Source organism: Denticeps clupeoides, unplaced genomic scaffold, assembly GCF_900700375.1.
Source record: "Denticeps clupeoides unplaced genomic scaffold, fDenClu1.1, whole genome shotgun sequence".
NCBI lineage: Eukaryota > Metazoa > Chordata > Actinopteri > Clupeiformes > Denticipitidae > Denticeps > Denticeps clupeoides.
Window position 1 is genome coordinate 20,188 of NW_021629707.1, and position 18,473 is coordinate 38,660.

The following is an 18,473-nucleotide window of genomic DNA, read 5'->3' on the forward strand; positions in this document are numbered from 1 at the left end:
CAGCCGCAGGAATATTACTCTGGGGCTTAAAGCGAGTGATGTGTGCCAAGAAAATGTCAGAGAGCGTTACATATTGCTCACACTGCAACAGGAGCAGTGGATGTGGGTATTTTAGATAAGTTTATAAGGTTACGAGCGAACTTCGGTGACATACAGACAACTGACTCTGTAATGGACCAAATAAATGTGCGTGTGATTGAACTGTATTGGTATCCTATATTTGCAAACAGATCGGCAAAATGGTAATGCGCCTTCTACACATGTGCGCATGCGCACTTTTTTTCAGATGTTTTACCTGTTTATTTTAGGTATGTCGTGTAAGTGGTTTATTTTTTTTTTACAGGGAAGAAGAGAAGAAACACATTTCTGGTTAATGTTTTACGTGCCACGGAACCCCTGTTATTCCAGACCCCTCTTTCTACTCCATGACTGGTCGAGGTGCTCTCTTCGACCCCGCATCACCACCACCATGCGCATTTAGATGCGCAGCCACTGCAGCAGCCTGACAGAAGCAGCATGATAGGGGCTTCATCACCATGGCAACTGGCTCCCTGGCGCCTGTGTGACCAAAATGAGGTGGGGGGGTTTAAAAAAAAAAGCACTCTGCGTGGAATAAACATGTATCACTGAAGTCTTATAACTATAACTACATGGTAACCTGCGACCTTCGACTTTCATTTCATTGTCAATATGAAGAAACATCAGCAGAGGCTGAGTGGATTCTGCCTGTGGCGGCACAACTTACATTCACGGCATTTATCGGACGCCTTTACAGTCAGTAGGTTACAGGGACAGAACTTGTTTGAACTTGTTGCTATAAGGGTGTCTGACCCACTAGGCTACTACCAACCCTCATCGATATCAGCTGATGTGGTATTGATCTGATCTTCCTCTGGCAGCCTATAATAAGCTGTGTGTTTTATTTTTGGCTTCTAACCGTCAACCAATCAATCAACAAATCAGTTTCAAACCGAGCCGGAAATGAACCTTTTAGTAGACCCAATGAGATTTGCGTCACGGTGAAGCGTCATAAGCCCGCGGCCTTCATCGCAGGGGCGGCGGTGTCCGAATCACCAGAGTGTTCGTTTTGCAGCGCGTGAACGATTGACGGATGAGTCACCGCCATCGGGAGAGGCAGAGAGAGAAATAGCCCCATCCTCCTGGTCGCCGGTGACGCTGATCTTGTTCCTCTGACCTGCCTGTTGAAGAGCCCCGTTGCTTTGAAAGGGTTTTGGGAACATGAGAGATGTTGAGAGTGAGAGAGGGACTGTGTGTGTGTGTGTTGTGTGGTGTGTGTGTGGTGTGTGTGTGTGTGTGTGTGTGTGTGTGTTATTAATTTGCACACCCTCCCTTCCCTCCTTCCTGCTCTGAGATGGAACAGAACAAACAGGTCTTTTTGTTTGCCCATCCTGTTTAAGTAATAATCTCTCTCTCTGCTCTGGTGTATTTTAAGTCGTCCATCTTATCTATCAACATGCATCCATTGGTTCCATCTCGCCATGTTTACTTTCATGGCTTCTGGGGCAGTGGTGGCTTATCTGGTAAGGAAGCGGACCCGTAATAAGAAGGTTGCCGGTTGCCGAACCACAAAGCAGAGGAGCATATTGGGCACACTGACGTCCTTCTCCTCACTGCGGGAGTCTTCAAACTTCCTGTTCATAGCGTTTACGGACACACACAGTTACACACGACCGCTGAAAATAGTTGTAAGGACAGGGGGGGTCGCAGGTGAATGAGTGGAAAAGAGGTCTGTGTGCATCCATGGCAACTGTGCAAATATGGATGGCAAACAGTCAGGAGCGATGTTCAATTTTGGTCAGTGGTGTGAGGACAAGAGTGTGTGTGTGTGTGTGTGTGAGTGTTTGTCCTTCACCTGCGCACATTTTAATAACACTGTTGAAGGAGGAGTGTGTGGAAGAACAAAAGAAACTTGACGCATTCAATCTGGTTATGGAGTATGTGCATCATTCACTTCCATGAAGTGTACATACACACCCATCCTCTCTCTCTCTCTCTCTCTCTCTCTCACACACACACACAAACACACACACAGTCTCACCGACACCTCTTATAGCACCAGGCGTGCTGCAACACCGTACACTGTGAAACTGTGAGGCTGTAGCTTCCCCCTCATCATCCCAGAGTGATGGAGAAGTGGAACAGAAGCATGGATACAGGAGGCTCCTCTTCCGATATTCCTAACAATGAGTGTAATTGGCTACTGCACCATGCCTGCCGACGGTGACATTTCGATACGGCCTGCCACCGAATAGGCCAGCGTACGCTGTGACATAACCGTGGAATCAGGAGCGCATGTCTCCTCATTTCAATTTCTAATGCATGGAGATGCAGCGAGGGCGGTGGAGTCCACCATCAGGTGTGTGTGTGTGTGTGTGTGTGTGTGTGTGTGTGTGAGTGTGTGTGTGTGGGCTGTACATGCAGCGCCCCAGTTAAATATCGTGCCTCAGTCATCGGCTTGCTGGGGGCGGCAGCAGCCTAGTGGGTAGCAGAAGGCCACAAAGTCACGGATTCAAACCCCACCTACTGCCACTGTGTCCCTGAGCAAGACACTTAAACCTGAGTGTCTCCAGCAGGACTGTCCCTGTAACTACTGATTGTAAGTAGCTCTGGATAAAGGATGTGAAGGTGAAGCGATTGTCATTGTGAAACATTGCAGCACAGCACACAGTGACACAACGAAATGTGTGCTCTGCTTTTAACCATCACCCTTGATGAGCAGGACAGGCGCCTGGGGAGCAGTGTGTGGGGACGGTGCTTCGCTCAGTGGCACCTTGTCGGCTCGGGATTCGAACCGGCAACCTTCTGTGGCCCCACGTCAGCTAAATCACGTAGGTGATCAGAAGTCATTACTAATAACTGGTTTCTTCAATTTACTTACATTATTAATAGACACAATGTAAGTAAGTGGGGTTTAAACCTTTGTGGTCTTCTGGTTCTGAGAAGAATGTGGTCCCAACTGGACTACTACCATTTACATTTACATTTCACATTTACAGCATTTATCAGACGCCCTTATCCAAAGCGACTTACAATCAGTAGTTACGGGACAGTCCCCCCTGGAGCAACTTAGGGTTTAGTGTCTTGCTCAGGGACACAGTGGTAGTAAGTGGGATTTTAACCTGGATCTAACCCTAACCTGGAAGATTCTGGTTTATAGGCGAGATTGTTACTACCACCCTACTACCACGATGGATATTGTTGCATTATATTTTCATGACTAGTCAAATGGTATCTAATGTTGACAGTCAGAAGAAGAAGGACGAGAGCACAAGGGCTTATTGCGCGTTATTACGCGGTTATGACGGCCGGGGGCGCCGCAGACTTCACGCCGCCGACGCCGCTCGGAACAAACTGTCCCCCGACGCGGGGAACTTCTCGCCGGGCCCGTTCTGCCCCGCGGAGGCCGAGCACCGCGGCGGCGGACGGCGGCTATTTTTAGCGGCCACAGCCGCGGTCACGTGACGCCGGGGAGCGACGTCACGAATGTTGTTGTTGGTGAAGGAGCTGCAAACATGGAGGAAACGGACAGTTTGTGACAGGGAGACGCGGGGACATGTATGACACTGTGCATTTAACTGAATAAAGGAGGGTTTTTTTTTTTTTTTTCTCCTCCTTCCTTTGTGTAACGCGCCGAAGTGGCCGGAGAGGAAAACCGCGGTCCGCGTCCGCGTAAAAAAACAGTCCCGGAGGCGCGAGCGGAGAAGCGAGCAGCGGCCACAAGGTAACGAAAGTACGGACCCACGGACCCGCGACCCACGACACGCTGCGTTTCGGGAGAGGAAAAAATAACAGCGACGCGTGTGAATTCTCCCCGCGTGGTACTTTTCGCGGGGCTGAAAACGCCGCGGATGGAGTGGTGGTTTTTTTTTTGTTTTTTTTGCGTGCGCCGCCGTACTCTCCGCGTCCCCGCAGCTCCAGCCCCTCCGGCGCGACGTGGTCACGACTTTCACCCGCCGGCAGGTCTGGTTTGGTCGGTGCGAGCCGGGCAGGAGGTCGGGCGTCGCGCCGCTTCCACCTGGCGGAGCCGCGGTGACGTTTCCCGGTCGCCGGAGATCCGCTCCGAACTCCGAACAACCTTTTTCGTATAAAAAAAAAAAAAACATGGAATCGGCCGATGTGCAACTTCGGCGTTGTGGGGTGAAAGATGCGTGTGTGTCGCGGACCGGTCGTGTTCTTTACAGGACAGCGAGGGGACGGGGTCTCCTGCCTCAGATGGAACCAGGAGGAAAGGCTGCATTCGCCAATAACCTATTAATTTATTCAACTAATTACGAGGTGATTTTTTTTTTTCTGCAGCGATGTGCCACAACCTTTATTAACCCGCGTCCCCTGATGCCCGGATGTCGCCGTCGTCCGTTCGTACAGAACGTCTGCTGTCGCATTAAAACCAAAAAATGTGATTCAGGCTTTAAGATCTCATATGGTGACCCACGTGGTCCCTGCCTGCAACAGGTGGCCTGGACGATTATGTAATAATAACAGAAAAATGGATGTTGGTGTGGGACACGTGATCAAAAAAACCCTTTAACTCTATACAAATGCAGTATAACGCTGCACACACACACAACATAAAACACCAGGAGGAATACTGCTAGCTTTATAGATGTTGTGCTCCAGTTTATATTGTGAAGGGAAGGTGAAGTGATTGTCTCAAACAGATGTGTCCTCTGCTTTCGACCATTACCATTGGTGAGCAGTGGGCAGCCGCGACAGGCGCCCGGATTCGAACCAGCAACCTTCTGATTATGGGGCTGTGTCCGCTAGGCCCACCGCTGTGTGCCGTTGTGTCTGTGTGTGTGTGTGAAACCTCCTGAGTGTGACGGATGTCGGTAGAGGGGGCTCTGGGGTGGAGGCTTTTGGGGTTGTGTTTGTATGGTCACTCGTGTTGCTAAAGTTTCTCAGCGGGGTCAGTCTTGCCTCGAAGGGCGACACACAGCCTGTATTTCATATATGCGTTAAGATAATGTTATTACCAACAAAGGCCGGTTTTTAATTCGGTGGTGTGCTGTTGAATGGGACTCAGGAACTTGCTGTGAAAACGGGAGGGCAGGGACCAGGGCTTGGGGGGGAAAAAAAAAAAAAGTCACAGAGGCAAAGGATTTCCTCGTATTCTGTCCCCGGCATCGGGGGCGAAGCGTTGCCGTTTGAGCGTGCAGCTGCCAGATTATCTCGATGGGAGCGGCGTTTAGCACAACAAGCCGACCAAATCCCGCCGCTTCCTTTTCGCCCGCTCGTGGGATTTGATGGTCCACGTGGCGCGAAGCTTCTATATCTGTCCTGTTCCCCCTTAATGGTACATCGGCTGGGGCTGATTGCTGAATGGCTGCCGGCCAGATGCCCGAACATCTGCGCGTGACCCAGCCTTCAATCGCCAGGCAACAGATGTGGCGGACTTTTTTCCTCGCTCATTAAAATCCCGAGCGAAGTAATCTCGCCTAATAAATAGACATGGTTAAGATGCTGTTAGTGCCCCCGCCCTCGGAGACGGGGAATTGTCGGCCCTGCGGCGAGGCGGGGGGGCCGTGCTGGATGTTTCGGGGGTCTGTTTTCAGCTGTTTTGTCTTCGTGGGGGATTGAACTTTGAGCTGTGCTGGGCATGTGGGCGGCGTCGCATGTGTCAGTAGTAAAAGGCAAAATGTTCCTTCTTTTTTTTTTTTTATGGCGTCTTATCGTCATGCTGGAGGAGATTCACTCGTTGCCCCCCCCCCAAACAAAAAGTTCACTGACCAGCATTTAAATCTGGAAAATGTGTGTCAGTCCCCCCCCCCACGCACATGTTCTTACTCTTTGCCCATATGTGTAATGTTGTAATGCCTGTGAAAATGGGGGCGTCCGTGTCTGTGCCTGTCGAGAAAGCAGATGTTTCGTCACATGAGCCCTGGCGCTTCTCCCCACCTCTGGAAGTGAGGCTGAGGCCTTGTAGATGTTTTATGGGAGTTAAAGTCATATTCAATCCGCTCCTTAAGAGAACAGGCCGCGCACACATGAGTTGAGAAGAAGAAAGTTAAAAACGGACTCTGCTGGTGGGATGGAGACCGTTCTTCTAAAAGACCTTCTCCGCCGGCCGCCCCAAACATCTCCCTGTTTAGCCGGGTCATTTAGTTACTGGTGAGTTCATCACATCTGCATGTTCTGCGTGGATTCTCACAACGCGCCGCAGCCAGTTTACCGCAGCCTAGGTTGATGTTAATCTGCTGCAGATATGACCAACTCAGGAATGCGATGATGATGATGATGATGTCGGGGGATTCCAGGAAGGAGACTGCAGCGCACCGCCGAGGCGACCGTTGACCCCGCAATGGTGCCGCAGAAGGTTGCTTTTTATTGCAGACCCGGCCAAAGCGGGTGTTTTATGGGGCGTAACGAGACTCGGCGGGACGTGGTAGCTACGCCCGAGCTGCGCTGCCTCCGACTCCGCCTCCAGCTCCTGAGTCGGGAGCTTTTTTGCCCGTTGAGGGAGCAATTAGCTTGGGGAAGTCTTTCCACTTTATTCCCAACAGTAGCGGCGACCTCCGCATATCCGCCGCGCGCGCTCTACAACGATTTGTCTTCGCTGACAGCCAGAGCCAAACAAGTGGAAAGGTAAACCGAGGCGGCCCTCGCACGCCTCATATGGAGGAGGGGGAACGCACGGGGGGGGTTTACTTGGCGCGGCGCGGCCACCAGGCCCAGGTTGGAGGTGCATGAAGACGGGATGAACGATGACGGGCCCTCCTCCGCGCTCCTTTTGGAAATGTTGTCGCCGACCCCCCCCAGCCTCGACTCTGCACTCTCTGCGCTCAGCTGGACGCCTGCCCTGGCGTCCGTAGTCGGAGTGGCGAAGGCTCCCATGACAGTGGTGGGCCTAGCGGTTAATCAGAAGGTTGCCGGTTTCGAATCCGGATCTGCCAAGGTGCCACTGAGCAAAGCACCGTCCCCACACACTGCTCCCCGGGCGCCGGTCATGGCTGCCCACTGATCACTGAGGGTGATGGGTTAAATGCAGAGGACAAATTTCACTGTGTGCATCGTGTGCTGCGCTGCTGTGTATCACATGTGACAATCACTTCACTTAATACTCCGCTTCGCAGCTTCTTCTGGGCCTTTGTTATTCTAGCACTGCATGTTGCAGGCTGGTTCAGTCGGTTTCGAAACAGATCGGCAGTGGCAGACACACTTCGCTGAAACGGCCACTTAACAAGCATAATTCATCACAATCGATTCATATTAAACGGCCACGTATTTCACCGGCGCGTGGTTGTTCTGTGGGCCCTCGTCCGGTAAGAACCGCGTTTTGAGCACAGGGGTCTGACTCAGAGCAAAGCTTCAGGGTATCAATGCAAAGATCGAGGGTTCGTCTCCTAGGAGCCACTTCCTGCGTCGCCTAGCAGCACTCAGTCTGCCCGTTCCCAGGAAGGACAGGCAGCCAGCCAGCACCTGACCTGAGCGCGGCAAGGCCCACATATTCCCCGCCCGCACCCCCCGCCGCGGAGCCCGGGGCGTGCCAAAACATACCCCGTGTGCTAAAGTGGTTCTGCTATTTTAATCCCGATTCACGCGTCATTAGGATAATGCACTTGGCCACCCGTCAGAGCTGGTTAAACATTTTTAAATACCCGGCTACAAGATATCCCATTATTCTCCTGACGCCAGGTAGTCTTTACCGGCCCGGGGTTGCAGTGAGGTGATTGGGACGGTGATGTCAGAGGCCCGGGCCATGTTAACTCAACAAACTAAATATAGACCCAGGGGCGAGACCTGTTTGCGTTGAAATAGTACCTTGTTGCAGGGTTTTATGTTTTTATGAAAGGTATTTGTGAAGTTAGAATAATATATAAATCTCTCAGTTTGTAAGTGTACAAAACCTATGTTGGTAATCAGTCGATTTTTCATCAACTTTAAAAAAAAGCCTTTATTGCTGACCTATAATTCAGCATTCTGTTTTAAATGAAAGCCTATTTGCTGCATTACATGGGGTCGTTTGCAAGTGATAGATTTCATAATGCGAATCACATAACATATTATGCCAAATTGCATGATTTGATTATGTCTGTTTGAGTGGCTCTGAATTGGTGCTGTGTTCATTTCACTATTTGGAATTACTGGCCGACTAGGAGAACCTGTTCTGTAGGTTCCAGTTTCCCCATGACCGGGACCTGGATAAGTGAGTTAAAGGACAGACTGGATGGATCACTTTGCCTGGCCACCTTTCCTATTGAAAGAAATGCATTTAAACATTGATCCGACAACGTCTTTGCATTTGAGAGTTTCATTTTTTCATTTTTGCTGAAAATAAATAGCTCTTGCCATCTTCTTTTTCCCTCGAGGTACTGTTAGTGACGCAATTCTTACCCACAACAAGAAATTACCCCCCAAACAACAATCCACTAATATACACCAATGATTTTCCAGCACTGAAAACATTCATTAGACAGTGTGTGGTGTGTGGTGTGTTGTGTCTGTCTGCAAAGTGACACTGTCATCAAGCTGATGCAATGTTGCTGTGATCCAATTAAATGGCGCATTCCTGAAAAGCTCTATTAGAAAGAGTTCAGAGTGTGAGTGGGGGGTAGGGGTGTCTGTGGGGGGAGCTAAGAATTGCCCTGGGAAAAGATGTATATATTAGTGGAAGTGTTGGCAAGCACGCCAGTGTTTAAACTCCCCTCAGATGTCCCATCACATTTAAGAGCATTAAACTCTGATCAGCACTGCGTTTGGGCACCGTGCCCAGTGCCCGGGCGCTTCGCTGTGCCACAGTGGCGTTGGCGTGTCCGGAATGCAGGGATTTAGTATGTTCCCTTCTGCCGTGCTTTGGACTGTTTCATCAAAAATATACCGGGAGTCCGAGCAGAGGTGTGATAGACATCGCTTTCCAGGAACCGATGAGCTCTCGCGTCTGTGAAGCCACTCCCCTCAATTGTGGTGTCATCTAGTTCCTGTTTTTACATTTACATTTTACATTTACAGCATTTATCAGTCGCCCTTATCCAGAGCGACTTACAATCAGTAGTTACAGGGACAGTCCACCCCTGGAGCAACTCAGGGTTAAGTGTCTTGCTCAGGGACACAATGGTAGTAAGCAGGATTTGAACCTGGGTCTTCTGGTTCATAGGCGAGTGTGTTACCCACTAGGCTACTACCACCCTTTTTAGATGCTACTTACGGCATTACTAAGTTTCAGGAGGGTAAAGCTTGAAACCTGTTCTGTTTGGAGGCAGCTACTCTGCTGCATTGCTGCTCGCTCGGGTACAGGTGCAGAAGGTCGAGTTCTGCTGGTAACACCGCGTGTGCTTGGTTCTGCAATGGTGCGTTCTAACCATTAGGTGGGGCCAGAGGACCCTCTCCAAGGACAGGAAGGCAAGGCGAGCCCCCCCACCCTACGTGAATGAGTACTGCTTTAGGGGTGCAGAAGAGCTGCAGAATGCACCGTAGAGGCGGCGTTTCCCTGAGATGGCACTGTGATTGGACGGTTTCACAGTCACAGTCTGGTCAGGTCTTCACACACTGCATCCAGATATGGCTTCTGCATCTTTAACATCAGTCGTATTGATGCAAATGTCACCAAACTACGGTCAGCTTGAGTAAAGCATGTCGCTGGATTTTCATTTAGCCTTTTTATACGGTCAGTGATGTTTGGTGTGGCCCTGTCACATTCGCATTTTTATTTATTTATTGTATTATATATAATTTAATAAATGACATTTCCAACCTTAACAATGCAACTGGTCACCTGTCCAGGGCAGATCCAGGTAGACAGGAATGAGAGAATGGTCATCCCTCTGCCAGGTAGGATGAAGCTTGTGTATGTGTGTGTATGTGTGTGTGTGTGTGTGTGCGCGCGTTTTCTAGCTGTGAGACAGAGGGAGTGTTATTGCATTGCAGCTGTTTCTCTTGTCTCTCCGCAGACCAGAGGCAGCATGATTCATCCCATTAACACTTTCATGAATGCCTTTTTTCGTGGGAGGTGATCTGACTAATCCCCCTAGGAGAGAAAATGTAATTTGTCACCTTCTCCAATGCCATCTTCAACATCTATCAGGCTCTGACACGTGCCTTTTCATTTCATTAATGCCACAGTGAAAAAATATACTGTCCTTTGATCACGGTGAATGTCTCGTTTTTTTTTAGGTACCTTTCAAAAGCCTTTTTTATGAATTATTTGTAGTCCTGTAGATGGGGAGTGAAGTGGAGAGAGATTGAATGGAGGGGGAGTTGGATGCAGCTCATCTTTGAACTTGTGAGTGGTAATTACATGTGACTGATCATCCTTTGGAAAATGTTTGTTTAGCCGAGTCAGCGCGTTCATCTTAATTATTGATGTCACCAAATGCAGAAACTTTGCACAGACAAACCTCATGATATATTTAAACAAGTTTCCTGTCTATAATGATACAGTTTGAGCCTAAAGCAGACCTAAATCTCTCTTCCGTTCTAGAGACCCCACCCATGATCCAGCTGAGGTCTGAAGTCATGGCTGAAGCTGAAGATCCACTTTAGTGCCTCCTGCCCACAGTGCCCATCAGCCTCCATAATCCCACACAACCTCTGCCTCGTTTAACCATTGGTACACCAGCCTGCATCCTCTTCAGCCTGAATCAGAGCTGCAGGCAAACAGGATCTTTGGCAGCTTTGCCATCCATGAACTCTCCGAAAACACCAGGTAAAAATGAAAAGCACGTGCACAATCTTCACAATATGCCCATAGGCTGATTAGAAGGTCAAGTGACACATCGGTTCATAGATCAAAGGTCATAGTGCAAAGGTTGCACTCTCCAAAATAACACACGAATCTTTGAGGAGCAACGCAGCATGGCTTCTGTAATGAGCACAGCCATTCCCGGGTTGAGACCTGTTCAAGAGGTTTTTGATTGTCAGAATCTCCTTTAATTTGTGGAGAAGCAGAATTGTCCACACATTGTACACTAGATTTGCCTACATTTTCTCCAACGCTAGTACAGAGTGCCCACTGAACTCAAGTTCATCCTGCTGAGGAGCTGAATGAACTTTCCGGTTCTCTGTAAATGTCATCTGTTGTGCTTGTTTCATTGTGAAGCTGTTCAAAAGAACAAAACAGATCATTAGAATATTTTGTTAAAGGCTTTTTTTCCCCCTCTGATTGGATTATATTTTAATGACTGGGTGAAACGAAGCTCCTCCCGAATCTGTGACCTTTGCCAGGATCACTGTTTGCATGTTTACATAGTCTGTGAATGCTCTGCCCTTTTAACTGTCCTACTCGTCTCTGTTCCTCTCAGGCCTCTAACTTCCTCTTCCTTTTTTCACTCCCCCCATCATTTCCTTTCTCTTAGCTTAGCTTCTTGTCAGGTAGCAGTTCTCTTTGTCTTCTCTCGCTTCGTTTCCTCCTTCCTTTCCTCTGCTGTGTCCCTCTCTTTCTCCCTCTCCCCTCTCTTCCCTTTCTCCCACTCTCTGGGGTTTATAATTAGAACGAATGACGACCGACCAGACCTTTATTAACCCCCCCACCCCCCTTATGACGTCTTTGAATGCCACTGGGTACCGTGGCAACCCTCTTGTTGTTGAGCACTCCTCATCAGAGGGAGATTGAAGGCCTGCGTTCACTTAAGATTCTTTTTTTAACAAGTCTGTTGTTAAAAACAGCATTGTATTTTCCCTGCCTGTCTGATTTGCATACATCACCAAATGCACTCGCATCACTTATTCATGTCATGTGTACACTTCTGTACAGATTCTGAGAGCACTGCTGTGTGAAAGTCACTTGCTTTTATGCAAAATTGTGTACGTACCTCTTGCAATTAAATAAATAAATAAAATAAAACACTTTCCGACCCAGAATAGCTTTTATGTTGCCACATTTACGTCACTTCCTTTTTGGTCACCAAGGAGGCTCAGTCTGAGATGAGGACGGCAGAAATAGCAGGTAATGAATTTGTTAACAGAAATGTCCTCAGTCTCCCTGAAAGGAGCTCTTGTAAGGTCACTAGCCAGTGACTAGGCCTGTGTACTGTAATTGACTGTCTGTGTTGTCCCCTGGGTAACATATTAATGTACGGCTAGTGCAGTAAAATCTAAACATGACTACCACTTAACGGCTCTAATGGACGCCAACCAGCCTATCCAGGATACGGTATAAAATGGGATACTTGTAAATGGTTCAGTAGCTCGGGTAAATCCTTTTCAAATGGAACCGCGATGCACACACGTTGATATCTGTACAGCCCAAATATACAGTGAAGGACCTGCAGACTGATTCATACGGGGCTTGTTGTTATTGCCGTTCGTTGATTTATGCCATGCCGTTTTTTTTTTTATTATAATATTATTTTGAGGATTTTCATTTTGTTTCTGGATATGTCGGTGATGGAACTAATATAAGATAATTAGCATCATGTGTGCAACTGAAGGTCTCTGGAATGGCGATCCATTAGAGTTTGTCATTCTGACACCCCTGCGGAGGCTTGTTGATTTTAATCGACACGGCAACCTCAGGAGCGGGCAGCAGACGTTCTCCCTCTCCGTTTCCTGCGCCTGCAACAATTCCTTCCCTTCTCTGCACATGTAACCTACACGCATGACCTGCGTTGCCATAACAGGTTGTGAATAATTTGCCACGCTCAGTATAAAACACTCACATTACCACGGTCCCCAATTTGTTGTCCTAGAGCTCGAAATGCCATCAGTGCTTCTCAGGCTTCCGTCCCTGCATCGTTTCTGAAAGGGGGGCAGACGGAACTGTGTTGCCGTCTCTGGTCGGTCTCAGTCTCAGATCCTGGGTTAACAGTCATTACCAAAGAGCATTAATTTCTGAATACAGGGAAATAAATAAATAAAAACTCTGTGTGTGTGTGTGTGTGTGTGTGTGTGTGTGTGTGTGTGTGTGTGTGTGTGTGCGCGTTAGCTGCACTGCAGCTGGGACTGAGCAGGGAATGAGTCATCGCTGTGTTCTATTTGAGGAGAGTGAATCTCTACGCTGGGTGTGTGTGTGTGTGTGTGTGTGTGTTGTGAGTGCATCTGTCCATGCCTTAATATGAGTCATCAAATGATGCACCTAAAAATGGTTGTTTGGTTGCCTGTAATCAAGAGGGTGCAGCAAACTCTCTGTATGCTAATGATGTCCTTGTACATGTAGGTCCTTGTTTTTCTAGTATTGATTATGTGTGTGTGGGTGGGTGGCTGTACTTGTTTAGAATATCAAATATGCCATATTAAATCACAGCGTCCCGACATATAAACAGCCGAACGCATGACGTCTGCAGACTGATATTTATTCATCTGCATAACGTGTAAAAAAAAATGACTCTCATCCAGTCATGGAAGCCGCTGGTCAGACTGCTCTGTCAATGCGATTGAGCACAGCAGACAGGACAGCGTTGATTGTGAATTCTGACCAAGTATTCACAGGGTCTCAGGGAGAAATGCTCGCGGTAATGAAGATTTTGACAGTTTGTTCATCAACCGCATATTTGTTGGAGCTGGTAGTTTATCTGCCGTTGTGCACTGGCTCATGGTTATTGCAGTGGATGTTTCTTGTCTCCGTTTCGCATTGGGTTGGCGATCTGCTCATAGCATTATCTTGGAGAAGCAATTCCTCCTTAAAAAAGGGATATTTCTTTTACTGCATTACAGTTTTTCTGTGCTTTTCGAACTTTCAACATCAAAGCTACCTACAGTCTTGTCTGATTGAATGAGCAAGTGATTCATCACTGCACACATTGATTATTTGCGTCTCCTGTGCATTTGATGCAGAATTGCATGTGTATTTTACGTGGTTTTTGTTATTTGGGGTATTGATGCTGACCTGAACGTTGGTGGCCTTTTCTGCTTGTGGGTGAGTTGAAATAGGTCAGACCTGGCTGAAGGCATGGACGTCTTGACATTAACCATGCAGCAACATAGTTTACTGAGAAATAAAGCAGAATCCCCCCCCACCCACACTCCTGTGGCGAAATATAAACGGCAGCTTATGTTGTAACGTTACATTTACAGCATTTATCAGACGCCCTTATCCAGAGCAACTTACAATCAGTAGTTACAGGGACAGTCTCCCTGGAGCAATTTAGGGTTAAGTGTCTTGCTCAGGGACACAATGGTAGTAAGTGGGATTCGAACCCGGGTCTTCTGGTTCATAGGCGAGTGTGTTACCCACTAGGCTACTACCACCACAAAGGGTACAAAGGGTACACCAACCTATAAATAGCAGGGGTAACTGGATTGTAATGTTAAGAGACCAGAACTAGCTGGACTGGTGAGATCTTCGGCTGGTTCCTCAACCCAACCTCCAGTCCAATTACCACTCCACCGCCTTAAATTGGGAAGATGATCAGGGCTTAGCTAGCAGCGCTGGGAATCCACCGGTAACACGTGGAATTTAGATGTTTGAGCGAATTAGTGTGGACAAATCAAGGAATACTTTTGGGGTTGTCAGTACCTCACCAGAACTGCGCCCTTCCCAACTTCCGCCTCTTTATCTCTCCCCGCATCCTAGATTACTAGGACTGAATGAAAGCTGAACGAGTGGATGGACAAGTGGGGTCAGTCTGTCAGGAAGTGCCTCACCCAGGGACTTCTGACTTGTGAGTTAGCTGGTTGGTAGCCAAGTTTGGCACAGCCCCTTTTGAGCTAATTTAGCCACCGTCTGCTCGCCTGCCCACTCCGACCGCGCAGCCCGGCAGATTGTTTCGGACAAAACGCTCTCCCACCTTTGTGCAGAATCCCCGTGGCTTTTGCGCTGCGGGTGCTGGACAAGCCTTGTCCCTTGATCTCTGAGAGCCATCTGAAAGTCACCCTCCCTGACCACGCCATGCCATCATCAGAATGGTGCAGTGGCCCGAGGTGCTCTAAGAATAAAGTGGAACGGGGTTAATTTAGCTCCATCTGAGGTTTTGGATTGTTCCTTTGGATCGGCTCCACGCGATGCCTGGCCCACAAAGACCGACTAACATTCCAGATGCTTCCACAGTGTGTGCTCCGGGCTCGTTTTGGGACTGGCCGCACTGTCCCGTGTGCTTGGCGCATAAGGTCATTTTGATCCTGACTTTGGGAAATGATTGTCCCTGTAGTGTTCACAAAAGCTGCTGTATCGGTCTCCGCACCGCTCCGTGTCTCCGTAAAAAAAGTGTGACATTTTGAACAATTGTTTGGCTTTTTTGCTTTATGGGCCGGGAGAGAGCGGCGTTCCTAGTATCCGGTGCAGCAGCCTACGCGGTGAGACAGACGACTGGACTTCAGTTAGCCCTCCTGGACAGATGGCCGTAGATGGTTAACCTACTTCTGCCAGATCAATTGCTGATGCAGTTCTTTCGGTAATCTTTGGACGGCGCCAACATGGGTAATGCACTTAAGTGTATTTAACCCGTATGTTTCTGTCACTCGTGCCCTCCATTCAAGGTCTTTATTTGTAAAAGATGGGCCGTGTGGGCGTGTGTAATCTTGTGGTGCAGCCTCTGCGGTTGTGTGACACCGCCGTGCCAGGATGGTAAAATAACGGTTCGGCCCATCATCGAGATATTGCCTCGTGTTTTTCGCCGCTCGCTGTCTCTTTTTATGAGTCATTTGCTTTTTTCATGTCCTCCAGCGCTGTCGCTCAGGTTTGTAGCAGTGGCCCCCGCCACCTCAGCCACCACGGCCAAGTCTCATTGGCTGAGGAGACGGGACGTCTGATTGGCTCCGTGTTATTTGCATGAAAGAGCCCTGTCCACACCCCGGCGTCTCTTGCTCCCCCCCGCCTCTCTCGCCTTCCTCCGACTCCTCCCCCCCACGCCGAGAGCGCTCGCAGCGCCCGGCGCTATTTATAGCGCGACCCGCCCCTCCCCTGCCGCTCAGCTGCTATTTCCAGCTGGCCGGAGCAGCCCAGTCTGTTTGTAAACTCTGCCGCGCTGCCGCGGTACGTCTGCGCTCCCCGGGACGGCAGGGGGTGTGGAGCCCGCAGCACGCAGAACGACAGATTAGACCCGCGAGAGGAATCGGGAACCGGAGGCCGTCTGACGGCGTTTTCACGTGGCGCTCCTCGTCTTCCTGCGTGTAGAGGTCCCCCTTTCAGCCTCTGAGTGGGGTTGTGGGACTCTTGTGGGTGTGCGTTGCTCCGTAGACGGAAAGGAGGAAGCAAGAAGGGGGGGGGGGGGGGAGGAGAAGGAGAAAGAGAGGGTAGGAGGCCAGCGCTCCGAGCGTCCTACAGCCGGCTGTCTCGCTCTCGCACTAGAACGCCGTCTCCCACAGTCTCCTAGTGATCTACTTTCTCCAGCTTGCATGTGGACGTATGCGGACTCGTTCCGACCAGAAGCATCAGGCGAACACGTCTGATACCCCGGAGGGACACACTTTTTACCTCTGGACACGTTGGGATTCTCTTTTCTCAGTTTTTTACTTTTTACACCGAACGAGTTTTTGCATTTTTTTTTTTTTTCAGCCTCTTAAAAAGATGATGTGGATTACGACTTCGCTTTCTGGTACTTTGCGTATTTCCCGTCACGCACTCGTCCGCTCGTAGAGTCCCCTGTGACTTTTCTCTTCCTTGAGGAAAGATTGCCTTTTTCCCCTGCAGCCTGTGTGCATGGAGAGATTGTGTTTTTAACCCGACGTCCCCGACTTATTTCTGGCCATGGAAATGAAAGGGACCACAATCAGTTGTCTCCTACATCAGCTTGCTTTACAGTAGATAAGGGATGGAGCTGGCAGCGCTGTTCTAAAGTGAAGCTTTTTCCCTCGCCTCCTTGTACAACTCGGTTCTTCAAACTGTTTTCGCCTGCGCAGCAAAGCGGCGTCGGACTTGATCGCTCAAGTTCACGCGGTTATTTACCCCTTTTTTCCCCGCTGCGAGTGTTGGACACACACCTTAAGACTGGCATGCTTTTGAGGCCCATCGTGCCGGGGCTGTGCGCAATGTTGCAGACGATCTACGAGACAGAATCCTGCTTCTCCTCCGACAGCGTCTCCAGTAGGGAGCAGCCGCTGGAGCTGCTTGCGCAGTCCCGCGTGTCTGCCATGCCCAGCAACGGTGAGTGCCAGCGGGCAGGGGGAACAGACGCGGTCAAGGTGGCAGGGGCCGCTTTAAGTTGTTAGACCGCTAAGCCTTTGTTTATGTAGCTACTTATTTATTTTGAAGACACAATTGGGAGTTTTGTTTTGTCTCGCTGCGTCTGCCGTTATGTCTGGCTCAACTTTTTTTGTTTTGGTGCAAACAGAGTAGGTGGCCGCAGAGGTAGCTGAAAATGCACACTGCCTAGAAAGTCAGGATCGTGGAGGACTTGGCTTTTCTACGTGAAGCAGCGTTCGGCGTACCTGTCAATACGTGCTTGTTTTGTGTTTGTTCGTCCGTATGTATTTTAGTCTTCGTATATCCTCATCCGCGGTGACGTCATGGTTTTCCCGTCCCTAGTCCATCACTGACCCGTGCACTATTGCGGGTGTAGAGCCGCCGCACATCCCCCCCCCCCCCCCCCCCCCCCCCCGCATTCACACTTTGCCTTGTGTACTCAACACCTGTTCAAACAAATCCTCTGACTTCTTTCTGATGGTCTGATTTTCTGAGGCTACTTAATGAAATTGATATTAATTTAAATAGATTTACAGGTGATTGAAAGCATTCACACTGAGAGAAATTTAACTACATGTGTCTGCTATGAAATGCCAAACTAAAAGAATTTTTCTGCACCATGCATGGAAGGGATAGTTGCATTGCGAATGTAGTCAGTTTTTGGAATGGAGATCTGCTCCAGAGTTTTAAGAGTGGGACTCCAATCATCCTGCACCATTTATTTCCCCTAATGCAATAGGCCTTTTAAATAATTATCTCAAACTGCTTTGGTCATACTGATGACATCTATTAGCATGAAATGCATATGGTTCAGTTCTCATTTTGTTGCAGTTATTCAAGAATGCATTTTGTTTTGTCATCGGACAAAAACTTTCATTACAGAACTGAAAGATGACTGTGGGTGTGCACAGAAAGGGGTGTGCACTAAATATAGTGTTAGAGAAATAACAAAGCCTGCATTGGCGATTGGACTACCTTGAGCATATGGGGTGCTTTTAATTAAATGAACCTTGATTATGTAACTGAAAAGCGAATCATTATGGATTAGCAGGATTACAGATTTGCAACCAAAATGGATGACCGATTGTTGCCTTAGCCTGTTTTCCCATCAGTAACTAGCAATCTAACCATATGACAGCTAATCCTGCTTTAGGGAATTAAATTTCCAGAAATATCCCAAAATAAATCTATGGGTCTGCCCTCTTATTTTGTCGAAAGTGATAAGCAGGCTAATGGTCAATGGGTTGCTGAGTCCCTGTGGTTAGAATTGAGCACAAAATTGCATCCCATCAGACATGTAATATAAAGGAGGTTCGTCATTCTGTTTGCCGATTGTCGTGTTACTTCCTCCTAGCAGTTATTCCCCAGCTCCCATCTTTGTGCTTTTCAACAGCCAACCGAGTTCCCAGTGGGTACAAGTCCTGTCATTGATTTTCCCTGTGGACTGCCAGGATGGTGGTAC

The 18,473-nt window shown here is 48.8% G+C and overlaps 1 protein-coding gene across 7 annotated transcripts in view; it reads left to right on the forward strand.

The window, feature by feature from the left end:
- The first annotated feature begins 3,641 nt into the window (after positions 1 to 3,641).
- LOC114772248 (histone deacetylase 5-like) overlaps positions 3,642 to 18,473 on the forward strand; it is a 49,404-nt gene continuing 34,572 nt past the window's right edge. For 4 of the 7 annotated variants that reach the window (XM_028965256.1, XM_028965258.1, XM_028965257.1 and 1 more), the window contains exon 1: positions 16,133 to 16,972. In XM_028965256.1, coding sequence (XP_028821089.1) covers positions 16,822 to 16,972 — 151 coding nt within the window. In that variant the 5' untranslated portion in view covers positions 16,133 to 16,821. Of the gene's footprint in view, positions 3,752 to 10,165; positions 10,238 to 10,435; positions 10,661 to 16,132; positions 16,973 to 18,473 lie in introns of those variants that run through there. The other 3 variants (XM_028965260.1, XM_028965263.1, XM_028965261.1) reach the window with 3 other exon arrangements.